General features: G+C 43.5%; 1 protein-coding gene across 4 annotated transcripts in view; it reads right to left on the bottom strand.

Annotated features, from left to right (window-relative positions):
* Positions 1–15,241, bottom strand: part of ARB2A (ARB2 cotranscriptional regulator A) — a 198,105-nt gene that overhangs the window by 169,529 nt on the left and 13,335 nt on the right. For all 4 annotated transcript variants that reach the window (XM_085877287.1, XM_085877285.1, XM_085877284.1 and 1 more), the window contains exon 5: positions 12,762–12,827. In XM_085877287.1, the coding sequence (XP_085733413.1) occupies positions 12,762–12,827 (66 nt within the window). The remainder of the gene's footprint in view (positions 1–12,761; positions 12,828–15,241) is intronic.

The raw sequence follows: 15,241 nt of genomic DNA, 5'->3' as shown, positions 1-15,241 counted from the left end.
GAAAGTCCTTGTAATGTCCATCTTGTATTCCCCATGTTCCCCACCCCATCCCTCTCCCTTCCACAGATCTCCTAATGTCTCTGTTCCCCACTGTTTTGTCCTTTCCACTCCTGCCCCTCTCGTCTCATGCCCCCCTTGCTGTGCGTTGTGTGTTAGCTCTCATAGAAGCCTCGAAAAAAAAAATTGTCTATTGGCCCAGATTCACCAATTTATTTCTGAAAGATTCAATGAAATTGTATTCTGCAATAATATAATGGGCTGTGATGAAAGTGCAGCAAGTGATTCGGTTCAGGCCTCCATCATGTCTATCCCCTGTGGCTTCATCTCAATCTCCATAATGTTGTGTATCGATCACAATCCTCCATAATGGCTTTATCTCAATCTCCAGAATCTAACAGCATTCTTTTTTGCAAGAAAAAAAACGTGCATTCTTCCGAACGTCTGCCATAGCAAGTTGACCATGGGTTGTTGATTCAGAAAGCCAAAGCTTTTGCCGATTACCTCGAAGTGGAAACTTCACCGATCAAATATCTTGCTGTTAACGTGTGTGGTATTGGGAGTTACATGAATACTAATGAATGCATTATGCGCCTGAACTGACGAGGCGGAACCGAGAGTGACGTCAGTAGGTTGTCGAGTACCGGAACTGACGAGGCGGAACCGAGAGTGACGTCAGCAGGCTGTCGAGTGATTGGAGGAGGTGAGAGCCGCCATTTAAACGGTTGAGCCAAAGGACTTATGTGTTGGCTCATTTTACTATACAACAACGTGGGAGCAACTGTGCTGTGTACAACAACACAAGCAAACAAATATATTGTGGCGGACTCTGGGTTCGGGGATTACCGTGAGGGGAAGCAATCAGGTTCCTCCCGAACTCTCGGCCATATAGGCCGAAGTACCGTGAATAACTCTGCAGCCCGGTGGGTTGCTAAGAAACCAAGAATGTCAATCAACTTTGTTAACTCTAACAGGGTTCCCCATCTGACACTGAGGAGCTGACTCGATTAACCAAGGTCTGTGCCCTCAGCATGCAATCTGACCACTGTCGAGCGAAACAGTGAGTGCACACTGGCTAACACATGGAATAAAACTTCATGTCCAACAATCATGCCGACTGTGCTGGACTAATGGAGGAAAGGACACTACAAGCAAGTTGACCTGAACAATTAACATGTGTGTATTTATAGGAAAGTGTGAGGAAAAGCATGTGGCATAGTGAAGACAAGGGGGTTATTCACAGGGGTGTTTGTACAGCAGGGACATACAGTATTTGTGTGGTGTGGCAAGACATCTACTGTATACTATAAGAGAGCCTTTTTGTCTGTCTGTGTGTGTCGTCCCTTTATTCAGAGATGGCTGAACGGATCTTCGTCAAGTTTTTTTTTTTTTTTAATTCTCCCTCTTCACTGCATGGTGCTGAAGATTTTTTCATTAATGACAGTTATATTCAAGTACACATACATATAAATATAGACAAAATAATTACCAAACATTTAAATACAAACAAACCTCTTCCAGAAGTGGTCGAAGTTAGCCATACATCTTCTTCTTCCTGAACGGCACCATATTTATAGATAGGGGTCAAACTTAACCCAGAAACATTAATGGCACATTCACAAGCATCGATTCGATGAATAAGATCGAATTCCACTTCTAAGGAAACACTTTTACAATGCCTTGTAGCCAAAAATCTACAGGTAGTCCCCAAAGTCACGTTGACCCCTCTGCAGAACCTGATAAATGAATATAATGAACACACAAGAGGTTTAAATGTAAACAACGAAAACACAAAACTTATATCGTCAAAAAACCAAGATATTGTCGTAGTGCTGCACGGTTCAGGTTAATCCCCTAACCTAAATTGTGGTGACGGGCGGTTAACACTGCCAGTCCAGACAGCCGAGCAGTTTTCCTTATGAGGCAGACACGTTGATCCTCGGAGATTACAACTTGCACGGGAGGGGTGGGGCGCGGCTGGCAGAGCAACGGGCGCACGAATGGATTCACAGCATGGGGAGGGGGGCGGGGGTATACTCGAACCCCACGACAAACACACGGACACAAACTTAAAATAAAAACGGGATTTAATGAAAATAGACAAATATTTACGAGGGTCAATAATTCAGATATAATAATAATCGTGAGATAATTCAAACTTAAAGTCGAGGTGCCTCGACACACAGACTTAAATACAGACAAGGGGAAACAAAATAAAAGAAAATCCTTCCTTTATTCTGGCACTTAGCTTGGTCCAAAGATGGTCGATGTGAAACTTGAAATCGAGTTCGCCAATAGGTCGACCACGTGGGGTAGGGTCGATTGCCAATTTCAATTTACCTAAATACCCACGTCGTCCAAACTACCGGGGAAATTCAACCTCGACAATGCTCGTACGGAACAAGCCACTAGCATACTCGAACCGTGTGCGACCCGAGCGGATGGTCACCGAGCTTCTGTCGGTCCCAAATGTCCCTTTACAGTGGTAACAGCCTGGCTAATTCTCCAACACGCACTGTGTTAAACCAATAAAAGAAACACAAAACGAACTGATACATTGAACACATGGGTTTATATATATATATATATATATATATATATATATATATATATATATATATATATATATATATATATATATATATATATATTGTTGCGGTTTTCGCGCCCGCCGGCGTGCGACGGCCACGTAACTCGAATCGCGGCACGTCGCCCACCGGACGGACAATCCAGTCGTGACCCTCTCGGACTAACGCCGGGAACCAGTCACGGGTGGACCTTTCGGTCTCACCGCGATCGAGCCAATCAGCCCCCGCGTGGGATAGGGTTGCTCGCCAAATTCGAACTACCTAAGTACCCACGCGGAGGGTAGACCGGGCGATCGCACCTCGCCGCAGGTCGACTTCGGACACGGGCCACTTAAGCGACCCGTTCCGTACTATCAGAATAACCGAGCGGTGTTATCGTCGACCTCGACGGTTCGATTAATTATCGGGCGTATTCAGCCCACTACCAACCCTTTACGTGAAGCAAGATGGGGATTCAATGGAGGAAAAGACGAAGCGAAGCGGGAAACAGTTCAACAATAAAGCACATTTATTCGCGACGAACGGAAAGCACACAAATACAATTCCACCAAATGCACACAAAAAAAAGAAAACACAATTCCATTTACACAAAAAGCAAACATAAAAGTGAAAACACAGTGCAGAGCTAATACCGACTACCGAGCACACGGCAACACTTATACAATTCTACTTCACAGACGGCGCCGACAACACATACCCAAAACCAAGGAAAAGAAATCCCCAAGAATGAGGTAGGCCTGAGGCCGAGACCGGGTCGGGCCTACCCGTCTGGTGATGAGACGCGGAGCGGCGATGGCCCCGCAACCCGCGGGCCTCGTGGACAGTGCCTGGCAGGGGGTGGGAACGGGGCCCCCTTGGTCGCACTATCTCAGCGCGGGGGGAAACAGGAGGGGGTTGCTGATGCTCGGGGTATAGAGGATCTTTATTATCCCTGGTGTGCGTCTCCACCTCGGCCAGGTCGCGCTGCCGGCCTCCCTCGGGCGTGCAGCTCCTGGCACCGACGCGAGCACCCCCTCGTCCGACTCTCTTCAGCTTCTCCAGCCACTGCAGGCTTCGGGCTCCAGTCTTCCACACTCGTCCCCTCCGTTCCGACTCCTTCTCGTTCTCGACTCCCTCTCGTTCTCGTTTGCGACTCTCTTCTGACTGACGAACACCGTCCTTTTATCCCCCCGTAACTTCGCCTTTGACCCCCTCCCTTTGACCTTTCACCTCGCTCCCCATTGGCCCGAGAAAAAGTGGGCGTGAAGGCTTTTTGATCCACAAATTTGCATATATCGATCGCCCTGGGGGCGGGGCCAATTCGCCCCTCGCTCACCGATTGGACGGCAAAAAGTGGGCGTGTGTCGTTTTTGAAGCACAAAATCCGTGATTTTGTACACGCTGTTCAACGTGCGCCCTACACGAGTCCAGCATCGGTGCCCATGAGTGGCGCGAGATGACGGTGATGCGATGGTGGCGAGTTGTGACGGTAAAGGTCATGGCGGTTGTGGTGAAGCGGCGTTGTGGTTGGTGGTTGTTGTTGTGGTTGTGATGGTGGCGATTGGTCCAAAATAAAGATAGTAAAAGAAAAACGGCTATCCTGAAGAGTCGCAGCTCGCATAAATGACATGTATTCCCACTAGACAACGGGTTTGGACCTAACTACACATGCACTTACCGAGATACCTCACCTAAGGGACCTGAATGGTGGTTTGCGAATCTGGTAACCACAACAATATATATATATATATATATATATATATATATATATATATATATATATATATATATATATATATATATATATATATATATATATATATATATATATATATATATATTGGGGTAGGGGGGCACGCAAGAGTCAGAGTTATCCGAATAATAAGAGGCACGTATGTACAGCAAGGCACTTTACAATTTATTACTTCCTAGAATGGCGCCACAAACACACACACACCCAAAATAAATGGTGGCCACAGCTTTTATTGAGGCCTCCAGCTCAGATGGAAAGGCGAGCTGAAGACCAGGGCCTGCCTCGGACCTGTCCACCTCGTGTGGTCTTCGAGCTGATTCGAACCCAGACAAGAGCAAGCCGCAAGCGGCCTCCCGAGCTCCGCTCAGCGTTCGTGCCGACAACCCAAACCTCTCGTCGGTACCTTCAGAGAGACGGCGCGCACCCCTTGCGGTTCTGTTGGTGGCAGGATCTCTCAATCTCCAGCTCTTGGTGTCGTCGGCAGGGACGCGGCGCACAACCCTTGCGGCTCTGGTGGGGGGTGGCGTCTCTCAAGCTCCAGCTCTTGGTTTTGTCGGCAGGGATGCGGCGTGCAACCCTTGCGGCTCTGGTGGGGGATGGTGTCTCTCAAGCTCTCTTCTCTGTCCGAATCACGCCGCACCCTTATTCACAGTCTCAAGGGGGATGGGGACGCCTCCGCACTGCCCGCTCTCCCTTACTGGACAGTTTTGGCACGTAGAATTGCTCGTCACCCTGTCATTTGGCCAAAATGAGCGGCAAGTCCGTCGATTGGTCCGGGGCGTGGTGACGTCACGCAGACCCCTTTCTCCCTGTCGCGGGATCTGATTGGCTGGGCGGCAGACACCCCACCCGTAGCACGCCGATTGGTCGAGGGCTGCCGTGAGGCTCCTCCTTGAACTCTGCCCACCAAACAGGTGGAGGAACATTATTCTGCATGGGCTCCGCCCACCAAACAGGGGAATATTATTTTGCGTGGGCTCCACCCACCAAATAGCCAGAGGAACTATATTCTGCGTGGGCTCCGCCCACGTACGTGCCGACACGCACGTAGGCCGTGGCGTCGGCCAGAGCGAGATGAAGGTGCTGCTGGCGTTGTCGTAGTTATGATGGGTGTAAAAATGAAAGAAAACCCTGACTATCAAAGTAACACACAGCGCAAGTACATTTATTCACCCATTAGACTCAGGAAAAGGAGCTATCTATCCACATTCACTTATCGAAAGAACTGAGCTATAGGACCTGAATGTTGTGTGCTCATGGCTTCCAGATTCGCAGCAATACCACCCTGCCTTGATAAAAAAAACACGGGACTGATGAGTTACTGACCGAGTAACACGAAGTGTTCAGTCTATCAATTACGGATGCAGTTAGCTCTTTTTTCCTGGGGACATTGTCGGTATCAATTGAATTGGCATTTAAATTACCTGAACACGAAGCAATAAATGTGTGGGAAATGTCACCATGGGTCCACAGGGTAAACCGGAACTCCGCCAAGTAATACGGAGCCCCAATACGTCTCTCTACTATGCGGGATTGATGAGTTATGGACCAAGTAACACGCCGCATTCAATGAATTTATTACGTAAGCAGTTATCCCTTTATCTTGAATACATAGTCGGTATAAATTGAATTTTTGTTTCAATAACGTGAACACAAAGTAATAAATGTGGACACCATGGGTGTAGAGAGTAAAGCGGGAATCCCTTTAGAGTAATGAGGGCCCACATGTTTCTCTGCGACGTGGGATTCACAAGTTATGGACAGAGGAACAGGCCACGTTCCATCTATTTATTATGTACACACAGTTGAACATTTTTTCCAGTTGACCAAGTGAGCCTCATGCAAAAAAAGAAAAAAATTGAAAAGTTTTGATTCAAATAATTCAATAATTCTGGATGCCAGACCTTGTGGCCGATGACTTTGAAATTTAAAACGGATATTCCACATTTCCACGAGATTATGATTGTGAAGTTTCACATTGATTGATGCAGTGGTTCCAGAGAAAACATTATTTAATATTTCACTTCAATCCAATATGCCTGCCAAACCATGTGGCCGATCGGGTTGAAATTCAAAGCCGACATTCCACATCTCTGCTAGATCATAATTGTGAAGTTTCACATTGAATGATGCAGTGGTTCCAGATTAAACATTATTTAATATTTTTCCTTCAATCCAATATGGCTGCCAAACCATGTGACCTCCATCTAAAGGAGGTGGGAACTTTTTGTTCGTTATGGATAGGCGGTCATACATGTAAAGCTTTGCCTCAATCTGTTGAACCATTTCAGAGGAAACTTTTTTTATTTTTCTAATTTTCAATCCAATATGGCTGACGAACCACGTGATCTATGACATCCTAAACTTATATTAGCTGGATGCAGAACTGGAATTTTACTCTCGGTGTGTTTTGGAGTACATAGACAATTTTATTTCAGATTCTGGTAACATAGACTATACTAAACTCAAATCCGAGTGATGCCACTTTGTCACGCTTGAGCAATTTTTTTTAGGAGCAAAATTCAAAATGACCACCATCAAAACCGTTTTTTGGCCTAAACTCGGCCAAAAATCGAGATATGAACCCGATTTCAGTGGCAAACCCTATGTTTTGGGGGTCAAGGAATACACTGATATGTTTAAATAAACCATACAACTCATAATAATAGTCTATATTGCAATTTTTCTATTTAGATATAATATTTTGACTGAAAAAATATCGACCGAACTATTTTCAGCCGTAACTATGCCCAAAATCTATATGAACCTGATTTAAGTGGTAAACAGTATATTGTATTGTATTGTAACAGTATATTGTATTGTATATCTTTATTTCCAACAGTACAGTTGAGTAATACAATGATTAGGTAACTACAAACTATAATTAATTATATTAACACATAACCAAATAAACGTAATAAGCAAGGTTTACATAAATTTTAAACAAATTCAAATCCAAAAAAAAGGGATCTGAACATGCTATCAACTATGAATACACCGATTGGTTGTTGATGAACTTCTTTCATTCTGCTTTCACTCAATCTCACATACAAGACAGTTGCATAAATCAAATAACTAGTGTTCACTCAAGTTCCACAGCTTCGCTTGCTGATACAGACTTTGTTTGATCGTTCTGACATTCCTCCATACCATGGCAGCCACAGAACAATGAACAGGAGAGCCTGGCGGCAGAGAAACTACATCTATTCGTTGCACATGGTCGCACTGAGCTGCACCCACACCTGATCATCTTGAGAACATTATCAGGAGCTCTGATGACATCTGGAGGCAGAGACACAGGGAGCAACATGCTTGACACTTCTTCATGTGACCATCCATGACTCGTTGGATCGATCAATGGTGGGTCTGGATCTAATGCAGCCCGCCATATTCCTGCCTGCAAGTGCGCCCTGAGAACGTGTTGGATGAAAGCCACAGAGGTTGGTGGTAGAGTTTTTAATTCTGGTGGTGATGTCAGCTTCTTGTTAGCCATCATTGAAGACCAGACATCAAATTGAATCGCTGACACGTCTTCTGTTACCTGGGATCCATAGCAAGCAGCAAAGAAGGCAGTTGCTTCAGATATGACATCTGGTAATTCTGCATCAAGATCACCAAGATAATTTAATTGATGACCATCTTTGAGGCGTTTCACAATTGTGCCTTTTCCGATACCCCCACAGGTAGGCAACTGTGTCACATCCAGACACCACATGTGCTGCCAGAACTTGAGTGACAATATGTGCATGCTTCTGTACTGTCGCCTTGATGTCAACAGACGATCTGTCACGACTTGTACCAGCCAACACAAGGTTGCATGCAATTTGGTAAAATGCAACAAGCAATATGAATACATCTGTGTTGTCTGAAATTACCCGGATACTCGGAACTCCTGATGAGGCTAGGACCATTTGTTGTACCATAACAACATCAGCTTCTTCATGGGTGGTTCTTAGGTCAGGCCTCTCTACTACTTGGTATTCTGCAATTTCCATAGGTATTGGGTTAGGTCCAGTTAATATGAGCTTTGTGTTGGTAGAAAATGCTTCAGGATGGTCTTTGATGTAGCTGCAAATGATATTTATTAATTGGACTTTGTTCTCTGTCACTGTTAAAACGATCTTTTGTGCAGGGAGTGGCGTCGTCAGATTCAGCTGGTGTCGTCGATGGGCATCTTTGCCTGCACGAGCGGTTCGTGTGACTTTCTTGATGCTGTTGTCATAATACCGGTCAAAGACCAAATACGTATCACATATCTTCAGCTTATCTCTCAAATAAGAAAGAAGATTCTGCACATAGTCCTCTACTGTTCCTTTTGATGGCCATTGAAATCACCCACAGCATAGCACAACCATCTTCTTTATATTCATACTGAAGGACCAATTTTGTGCTCCTCCTCGCGGTCGCGTCACGTTTTTCTCGGTACTGTGACCTGGACTGAAAGAAACTTCGTACTTGTAAGAGTGCATCACACATAGTGGCAATAGTCAACTTTCAACTCTGAAACAGAATAAATACTTTTCGTTGAGACGGGGTCGAGGAGTGAAGAGGCGGGGGCGGGGGATGAAGAGGCGGGGGGCAAGGTAAGCAAAATTTTGGGCGGGGGTAAGCAAATTGAAAGCGGGAGACGGGGGAAATGGGGCGGGTGCTGGGGCGAATTAGGTGGGGTTGAGTGTGAGGGGGTGGACAGGGGGGCGGGGAATTAAGAGACAGAGGGCAGGGAGTGAAGAGGCGGGGGCGGGGCCGGGGTAATTAAATTTTTGGGCGGGGGTAAGCAAATTGAAGGCGGGTGGGAATGGGGCAGGGGTGGGGGATGAGTAGGCGGGGCAAGCACGCCCTGTCCAGTCCATGTCCCTCGAGTGTGGGTGAGCTGGTGAGGGTGGTTGAATGAACAGATTCTGTCTGTGACGGGGTTTCGGCTAGTCTGCAATGATTGCTCCATCATCTGGAAACATTCTGTCAGACACCTCTACCTGCAATTTATGCTTCAAGACTGCTTTCAGTTTTGTGATTCGCACGTCGCCGTTATCTTCAAACATCGAAGGCGGTACTGGGGTGAGCTCAAACTTCAGGATATCTTTCAGGTTGATGTCCCTCACTGCCTGAAGGCCCAACACTCTTGAATATATGAGCCCCGTGTCATATACAGGTGTTTGTCCGACCTTTATCTGCTTTCGGGACACTGCCATCGTGACTACTTGTTTGCTGAGCGGCTTGTTGAAGCTGTCTGGCTATTGCTCCTCATACTCCTTCATCTGCTTAACTCCTATGCCAACAGAAATGTCAGCGTTGACAATGTTTGGACTCATTCTTCCAATTACAATGTTCACAAGCCCATCCGGGTGATTAAGTGGTTGTAGAGGGTCAATACATGTGGCCAATCTTTCTCGTAGGTTCTGTCACTGAAATCGGGTTCATATCTCGATTTTTGGCCGAGTTACGGCCAAAAATCGGTTTTGATGGTGGCCATTTTGTATTTTGCTCCTAAAAAAATTGCTCAAGCGTGACAAAGTGGCATCACTCGGATTTGAGTTTAGTATAGTCTATGTTACCAGAATCTGCAATAAAATTGTGTATGTACTTCAAAACATGTTAGCCAATGGCTGCCAGACTATATTCTGCCTCTCATGGGATCGGGGATCACGCATGTTGAGTTTCGTGATAATCGGATAAGGTGCGTTTTTCTATCCAAGATGGCTGCCAAACCATGTGACTTGACATCACAATTTATTTTCTATATGCAGCCCTGGCGTTTTGCAAAGTTTTGCTTCGATAGGATAAGTGGTTCCAGAGAAAACATTATTTAATACTTTTCTTAAATTGAATATGGCTGCCAAATCACGTGACCTTTCAATTATTCGTGAACAAACTTATACTCCCTTGGATTGTGGAATATGTATGTGAAGTTTCCCCTCAATCTGTCTAGTCATTCTGGAGAAGATATTTGAAGGTTTTAGGGTAAATTCAATATGGCTACCAAACCATGTGACCTATCAATTAGAAATTGACAAACTTGTTCAAGCATGTCAGTAGGAACATGTGCGTAAAGTTTTGCCTCAATCTGTTCAGCCGTTTTGGAGAAGACTTAAAAAACAAAATTCATTTTCAGTCCAATATGGCTGACGAACCACGTGACCTATGACATCATAAATTTAAATTCTGCCTCTAATGCGGTAGGGGATCAGGTCTATGAAGTTTCATATTAATTGGGTCAGGTACGTTTTTCTATCCAAGATGGCCACCAAACCAGGTGACTTCTGAGATAATTTTTACCATGTATGCAGCTATGGTGGTAGGTGATAGTTGCAAAGTTTCGCTTCAATAAGGTAAGTGGTTCCAGAGAAAACATGATTTAATAATTTTTATTCAATCCAATATGGCTGCCAAACCATGTGACCTATCAATTATTCATGAACAAACGTATATCCCCCACCCTTGGAGAATATGTATGTGAAGTTTCCCCTTGATCTGAACAGCAGTTTTGGAGAAGATGATGTTATGAGGTTTTAGGGTAAATTCAATATGGCCACCAAACCATGTGACCTATGACAACGCATGTGTGACCCTTTTGTTCCTCATGGATAAGCGATCATACGTGTAAAGTTTCACCTCGACCTATTCAGCTACTTCAGAGATTTTTGAAGGTTTTTTTCAAACAATATGGCTGCAGAATCATGTGACCGATGATGTCATCAATTTTTTTTCTGTAGACCATTTTATCCTGAGATGACCCTCATAAATTTTCATACTGATCAGATGTAGCGTTCTACATATGCAATTATGACATCATAAATAAATCACACATTTTCCATGAGGAGTGCTTGCCGTGTGCCATTTTTGTCTTGGTGCAGTTCAGAGATACAGAGGTCCAAGGTTTTTCCATTTTTCCAACATGGCTGCCACACCACATGACTTGTGTCATAATTATCAATAAAACATTCCACATGAGTAGTCGCTCCTATGGTGAAAATTTCGTCTCAATCCGAAAAGCGGTTGCGGAGAAAAGCACTAAAGTTCTGTGCGGACAAACAAACAGACAGACAAACAAACAAACAAACGGCCCCAAATGCAATACCCTTTCCTCCGGCGAGGGTAACAAGGGTCACATGAGACAGTATTTCTTTCTTTCTTTAAGAATGGGGACAATTGCAGGACTGTATCAAGAAATGAATATAAAATACTTCTTAATAAAAAAATGCTTCAATGGTTTCAATTTATCCTCCAATGATATAAAATCGTGTTTCAGTTTCATTCCAAAAAAATAAATGACTTAAAAACAATTAATGTGTCTGTATTTTTATTTTGCCCAACAAAATTCACTGTCAACCTAAACACGAGGTAGGACTATGTCGTTGGTCATCTCCACATGCAGGTTTCAGAAGGTGGAGAGGAGCCCTCCCAGGTATCAAAGTGTCTACATCCATCTGTGCATGTGTGCGTGTGCATGTGCTTTCAAGTTGATATTGTCTCCACATGTAGGTAAGTTTCAAGAGGTGTAACGGAGAAATACCAGGTCTCAAGGTGTGTGTGTGTGAGTGTGTGTGTGTCTTTGCACATGTACGTGATGAGTTTATTTCCAAAGCGGTGTCTATAATCGGTTTCCTTTATTTATTTTGAAGTAAAAAAAAAAAAAAAAAAAAAAAAATGTAATATTTCATGCAGAATTACAAGAAATTTTAGAATTACAAAAAAAAAAAAAAAAAAGATTTTGCTTCAATTTAAATGTCTTTTTAAACTGACATCATGCCACACACCAAGAATAAAGGGAAAACAGGAGAAGAAAGGGTGAAAGGTCAATGTGCTCACAGAGAGAAAGAGAGAAAGAGAGAAAGAGAGAAAGAGAGAAAGAGAGAAAAAGAGAGAGAAAAAGAGAGAGACAGAGACAGAGACAGAGACAGAGAGAAACTAGTTAAATGGACAGATGACTAAAACAGACAAGCAGACTTTGCACATCACTATTTCTTCTTCTGTTTATTTTTTTTCTTCTTTGAAATTTAGGAAGCATATTAGAATTATAATAACTTTGTTAACTGGAAGGGCACTCTCCCCCCCCCCCACCCCAATACAATTTAGCCCGAGATGACACTCAAAATGTTCATACTGATTGGATAAAGCATTCATTATGACATCATAAAAAAATTACACGTTTCCAATGTGCCAAGTCTCAATTTTTTCCATGGAGCAGTTTCTGTGATATAGGAGGTCCAACGTTTTTCCTTTTGTACAACATGGCTGCCACACATGACCTATGGCGTTATAATTATCATTAAAACATTCTACATGAGTAGTCACACCTCTGGTGAAAATTTAGTGTCAATCCGCCAAGCGGTTACGGAGAAAACAGAGAAAATAGTGAAAATTAGCACAGACGGATGCACAACCAGAAAACAATGCCTCCGGCGACTTCATCAGCAGAGGGATTATAAAAAAAAAAACTTTCATACCGGCAGGGAAGTCCTTGTTAAGTCGTATTTCTCTTCCAGAAGTTTGTAAATGTATTGGGTTATCGCCTGAAAAAGAAGGACATATGGCTCAACTACTACAGAAATAATCACAGAAATCGGATTCTATTTGCATATCAAAAGTCAGATGAGTTTTTCACTTTCACAAGAAAATTAATGTATCTGATGTTCATGCAACCCCCCACCCCCAACTTCCCTCAAAATAAATTGGTACAATTAAAAACAATTTGCAATATTCCTTACAATACAGGATGCGTCAATAAGAGGTTAATCGGCTCAAATGACCTTTGTACTTTTAGCCATTACCTTAATGTTTTGTTTTGCAGGAGTGATCAAGGATCTTTGGAGAAGTCATTCAAGCATAACTAAAGTATTATATGGAAAAAATGACGTTTTCTACGGAGCAAAGATTAAACATTGTCACATGGCATTTTGAGACCAAATCAATTGCTTCCGTCCAGACGAGGTTCTGGATTGAATAAGGAGTGCATCCCAGAAACAAGCCAAGCAAGCCAGCCATTTGGAAACTTGTGAAAAAGTTCAAAAATGAAGGGACGATACTCAACATTAACAAGGGAAGGACCAGTCGCCCAAGAAGTGTACGGTGTGAAGGAAACATGGAACGAGTTCGTGAGTCAGTCAAGCAAAGTCCAAAGAAATCGCATCGACAAAGATTTCCTCAAATGGGTCTCACTCCCAGCAGTATTAGAAGAATAATGAAACAACAATTAAACCCCTTTCCTCACTACATCACAAGAGCCCATAAATTGACTGATGGTTATAAAGCAGCTCGAGTCACTATGTGTGAGATGCTGCAGCAGAAGATGGAGCCAAACCCAAACTGGATTCGCGATGTGCGTTTTAATGATGAGGCACACTTTCACGTCAATGATGCTGTCAATTCACACAACATTTTTTGGGGAAGTCAACGCCCAGATGAGGTTGAAGAGAAGTCGCTTAAGGGTAGGAAAGCCACTGCATTTGTGGCTGTAAGCCACAGAGGTGTGTTTGGGCTGTATCGGTTAGAAGACAAAAACGGAAGAACGGTTACCATCAATGAAGAATGATACCGGTCGAATGTCAACACATTTTACGAAGACTTGAAGCAATGAATGAGCACTGCAACCCTTGGGCGACAGTGGTTCCTGCAATATGGTGCGACCCCGCATACAGCCAATAAAACAATTGACTTTCTGTGTCAAAAATTAGGACGAGTTCTTAGTTTGCGTATGGAAAACGAATGGTCTGCACACAGCCCTGACCTCAATCTGCTGGATTATGTCCTGTGGGGAGCTTGCAAGGATAACGTCTACAAGGAACACCCCAGATCTGAAGACAGCAGTTGAGGCTTATGTGCAGACAGTAACCATTAAAACTTGCAGAAACATCATTGAAAGCTTCGCAATTCATGTGAATTCTTGTTGTGTGCGTGGAAGTGCTCACACAGAACGCCTCGACTCTAAGCGCATTAACACATAATGAGTTTCATTTCTCCATGATTTGGTTTTCATTTTCCAAGTTAATTCTTTGTTTTATTACTCAATGTTTTGGTGAATAAAAACTTTTGAAGTGGTTAACGTTTTATTGACACACCCTGTATTTATCCACATTCCACTTGGAATGGAGGCTCTTGGAAAATAATAATTTAAATAAAAGGTCAAGGGTTCAAATGCGAAAATAGATGCTGTATCAATGAACCAAAGAAGATATTGAAATAAAACTATGAAATTAATCGCCCCAACTCAATATATATTAAAAAAAACTACCTCAAAAAAAAAGGGAAGGAGGTTTATTAAAAGGTTTATTTTTAGCACAAATTCCCATTTTCCCATTACTCAAGATATTATGCAAATTTGGAAAGACACTCATTGCTAGATCATAGGTTGAGAAATACAGGACGATTGGCAATAAAGGAAGCATCAACTTTCGGAGATGTGCAAGCTGACCCAAAGCAGATCCTGCCTGTTCAATGGATGGAATTAACAGAAGGTACATCGAGGTATGCAAACAGTCATGGGAAGGAAGGAGAGGCTGACGTTTTGGGCCTTCATCAGAGCAAATGAGGTAAACCCCTGAAACATCAGCTTCTTCTTGCTTCCCACGATCAACGTCCTGTTGAATCCATCCATTGCTCTACCTGTCCGTCGACACAGATGGACACAAGTCTTCACCTGCAAGACTAGTTCCTCTTTCTACTGAGCCTGCCTGGTCATGCCATAGGACAGTACGTGCCGGACAGATCCTGTAAGTCAGAATCCATGTGGAACTATCTGGCGAGGAACATCGTTCCTGGTATCACATCAGTGAAGGAGTTTATGACAGTAAAAGTTTATAACTGAAAAAACCTGGACTTACTAGTAGGTAAAGCCGACGTTTCGGTGAGCATTCACCCACCTTGGTCACGGCAGATGTAGATGCTCGCTGAAACGTCAGCTCCACCGACTAGCAAGTGCAGCTTTTTT

Source organism: Eptatretus burgeri, chromosome 4 (genome assembly GCF_056783735.1).
Source record: "Eptatretus burgeri isolate ZD-2024b chromosome 4, Ebu_testis_v1, whole genome shotgun sequence".
Lineage (NCBI taxonomy): Eukaryota > Metazoa > Chordata > Myxini > Myxiniformes > Myxinidae > Eptatretus > Eptatretus burgeri.
Note: the sequence above shows the minus strand (reverse complement) of the source record. Positions and strands in the feature narration are given on the sequence as shown.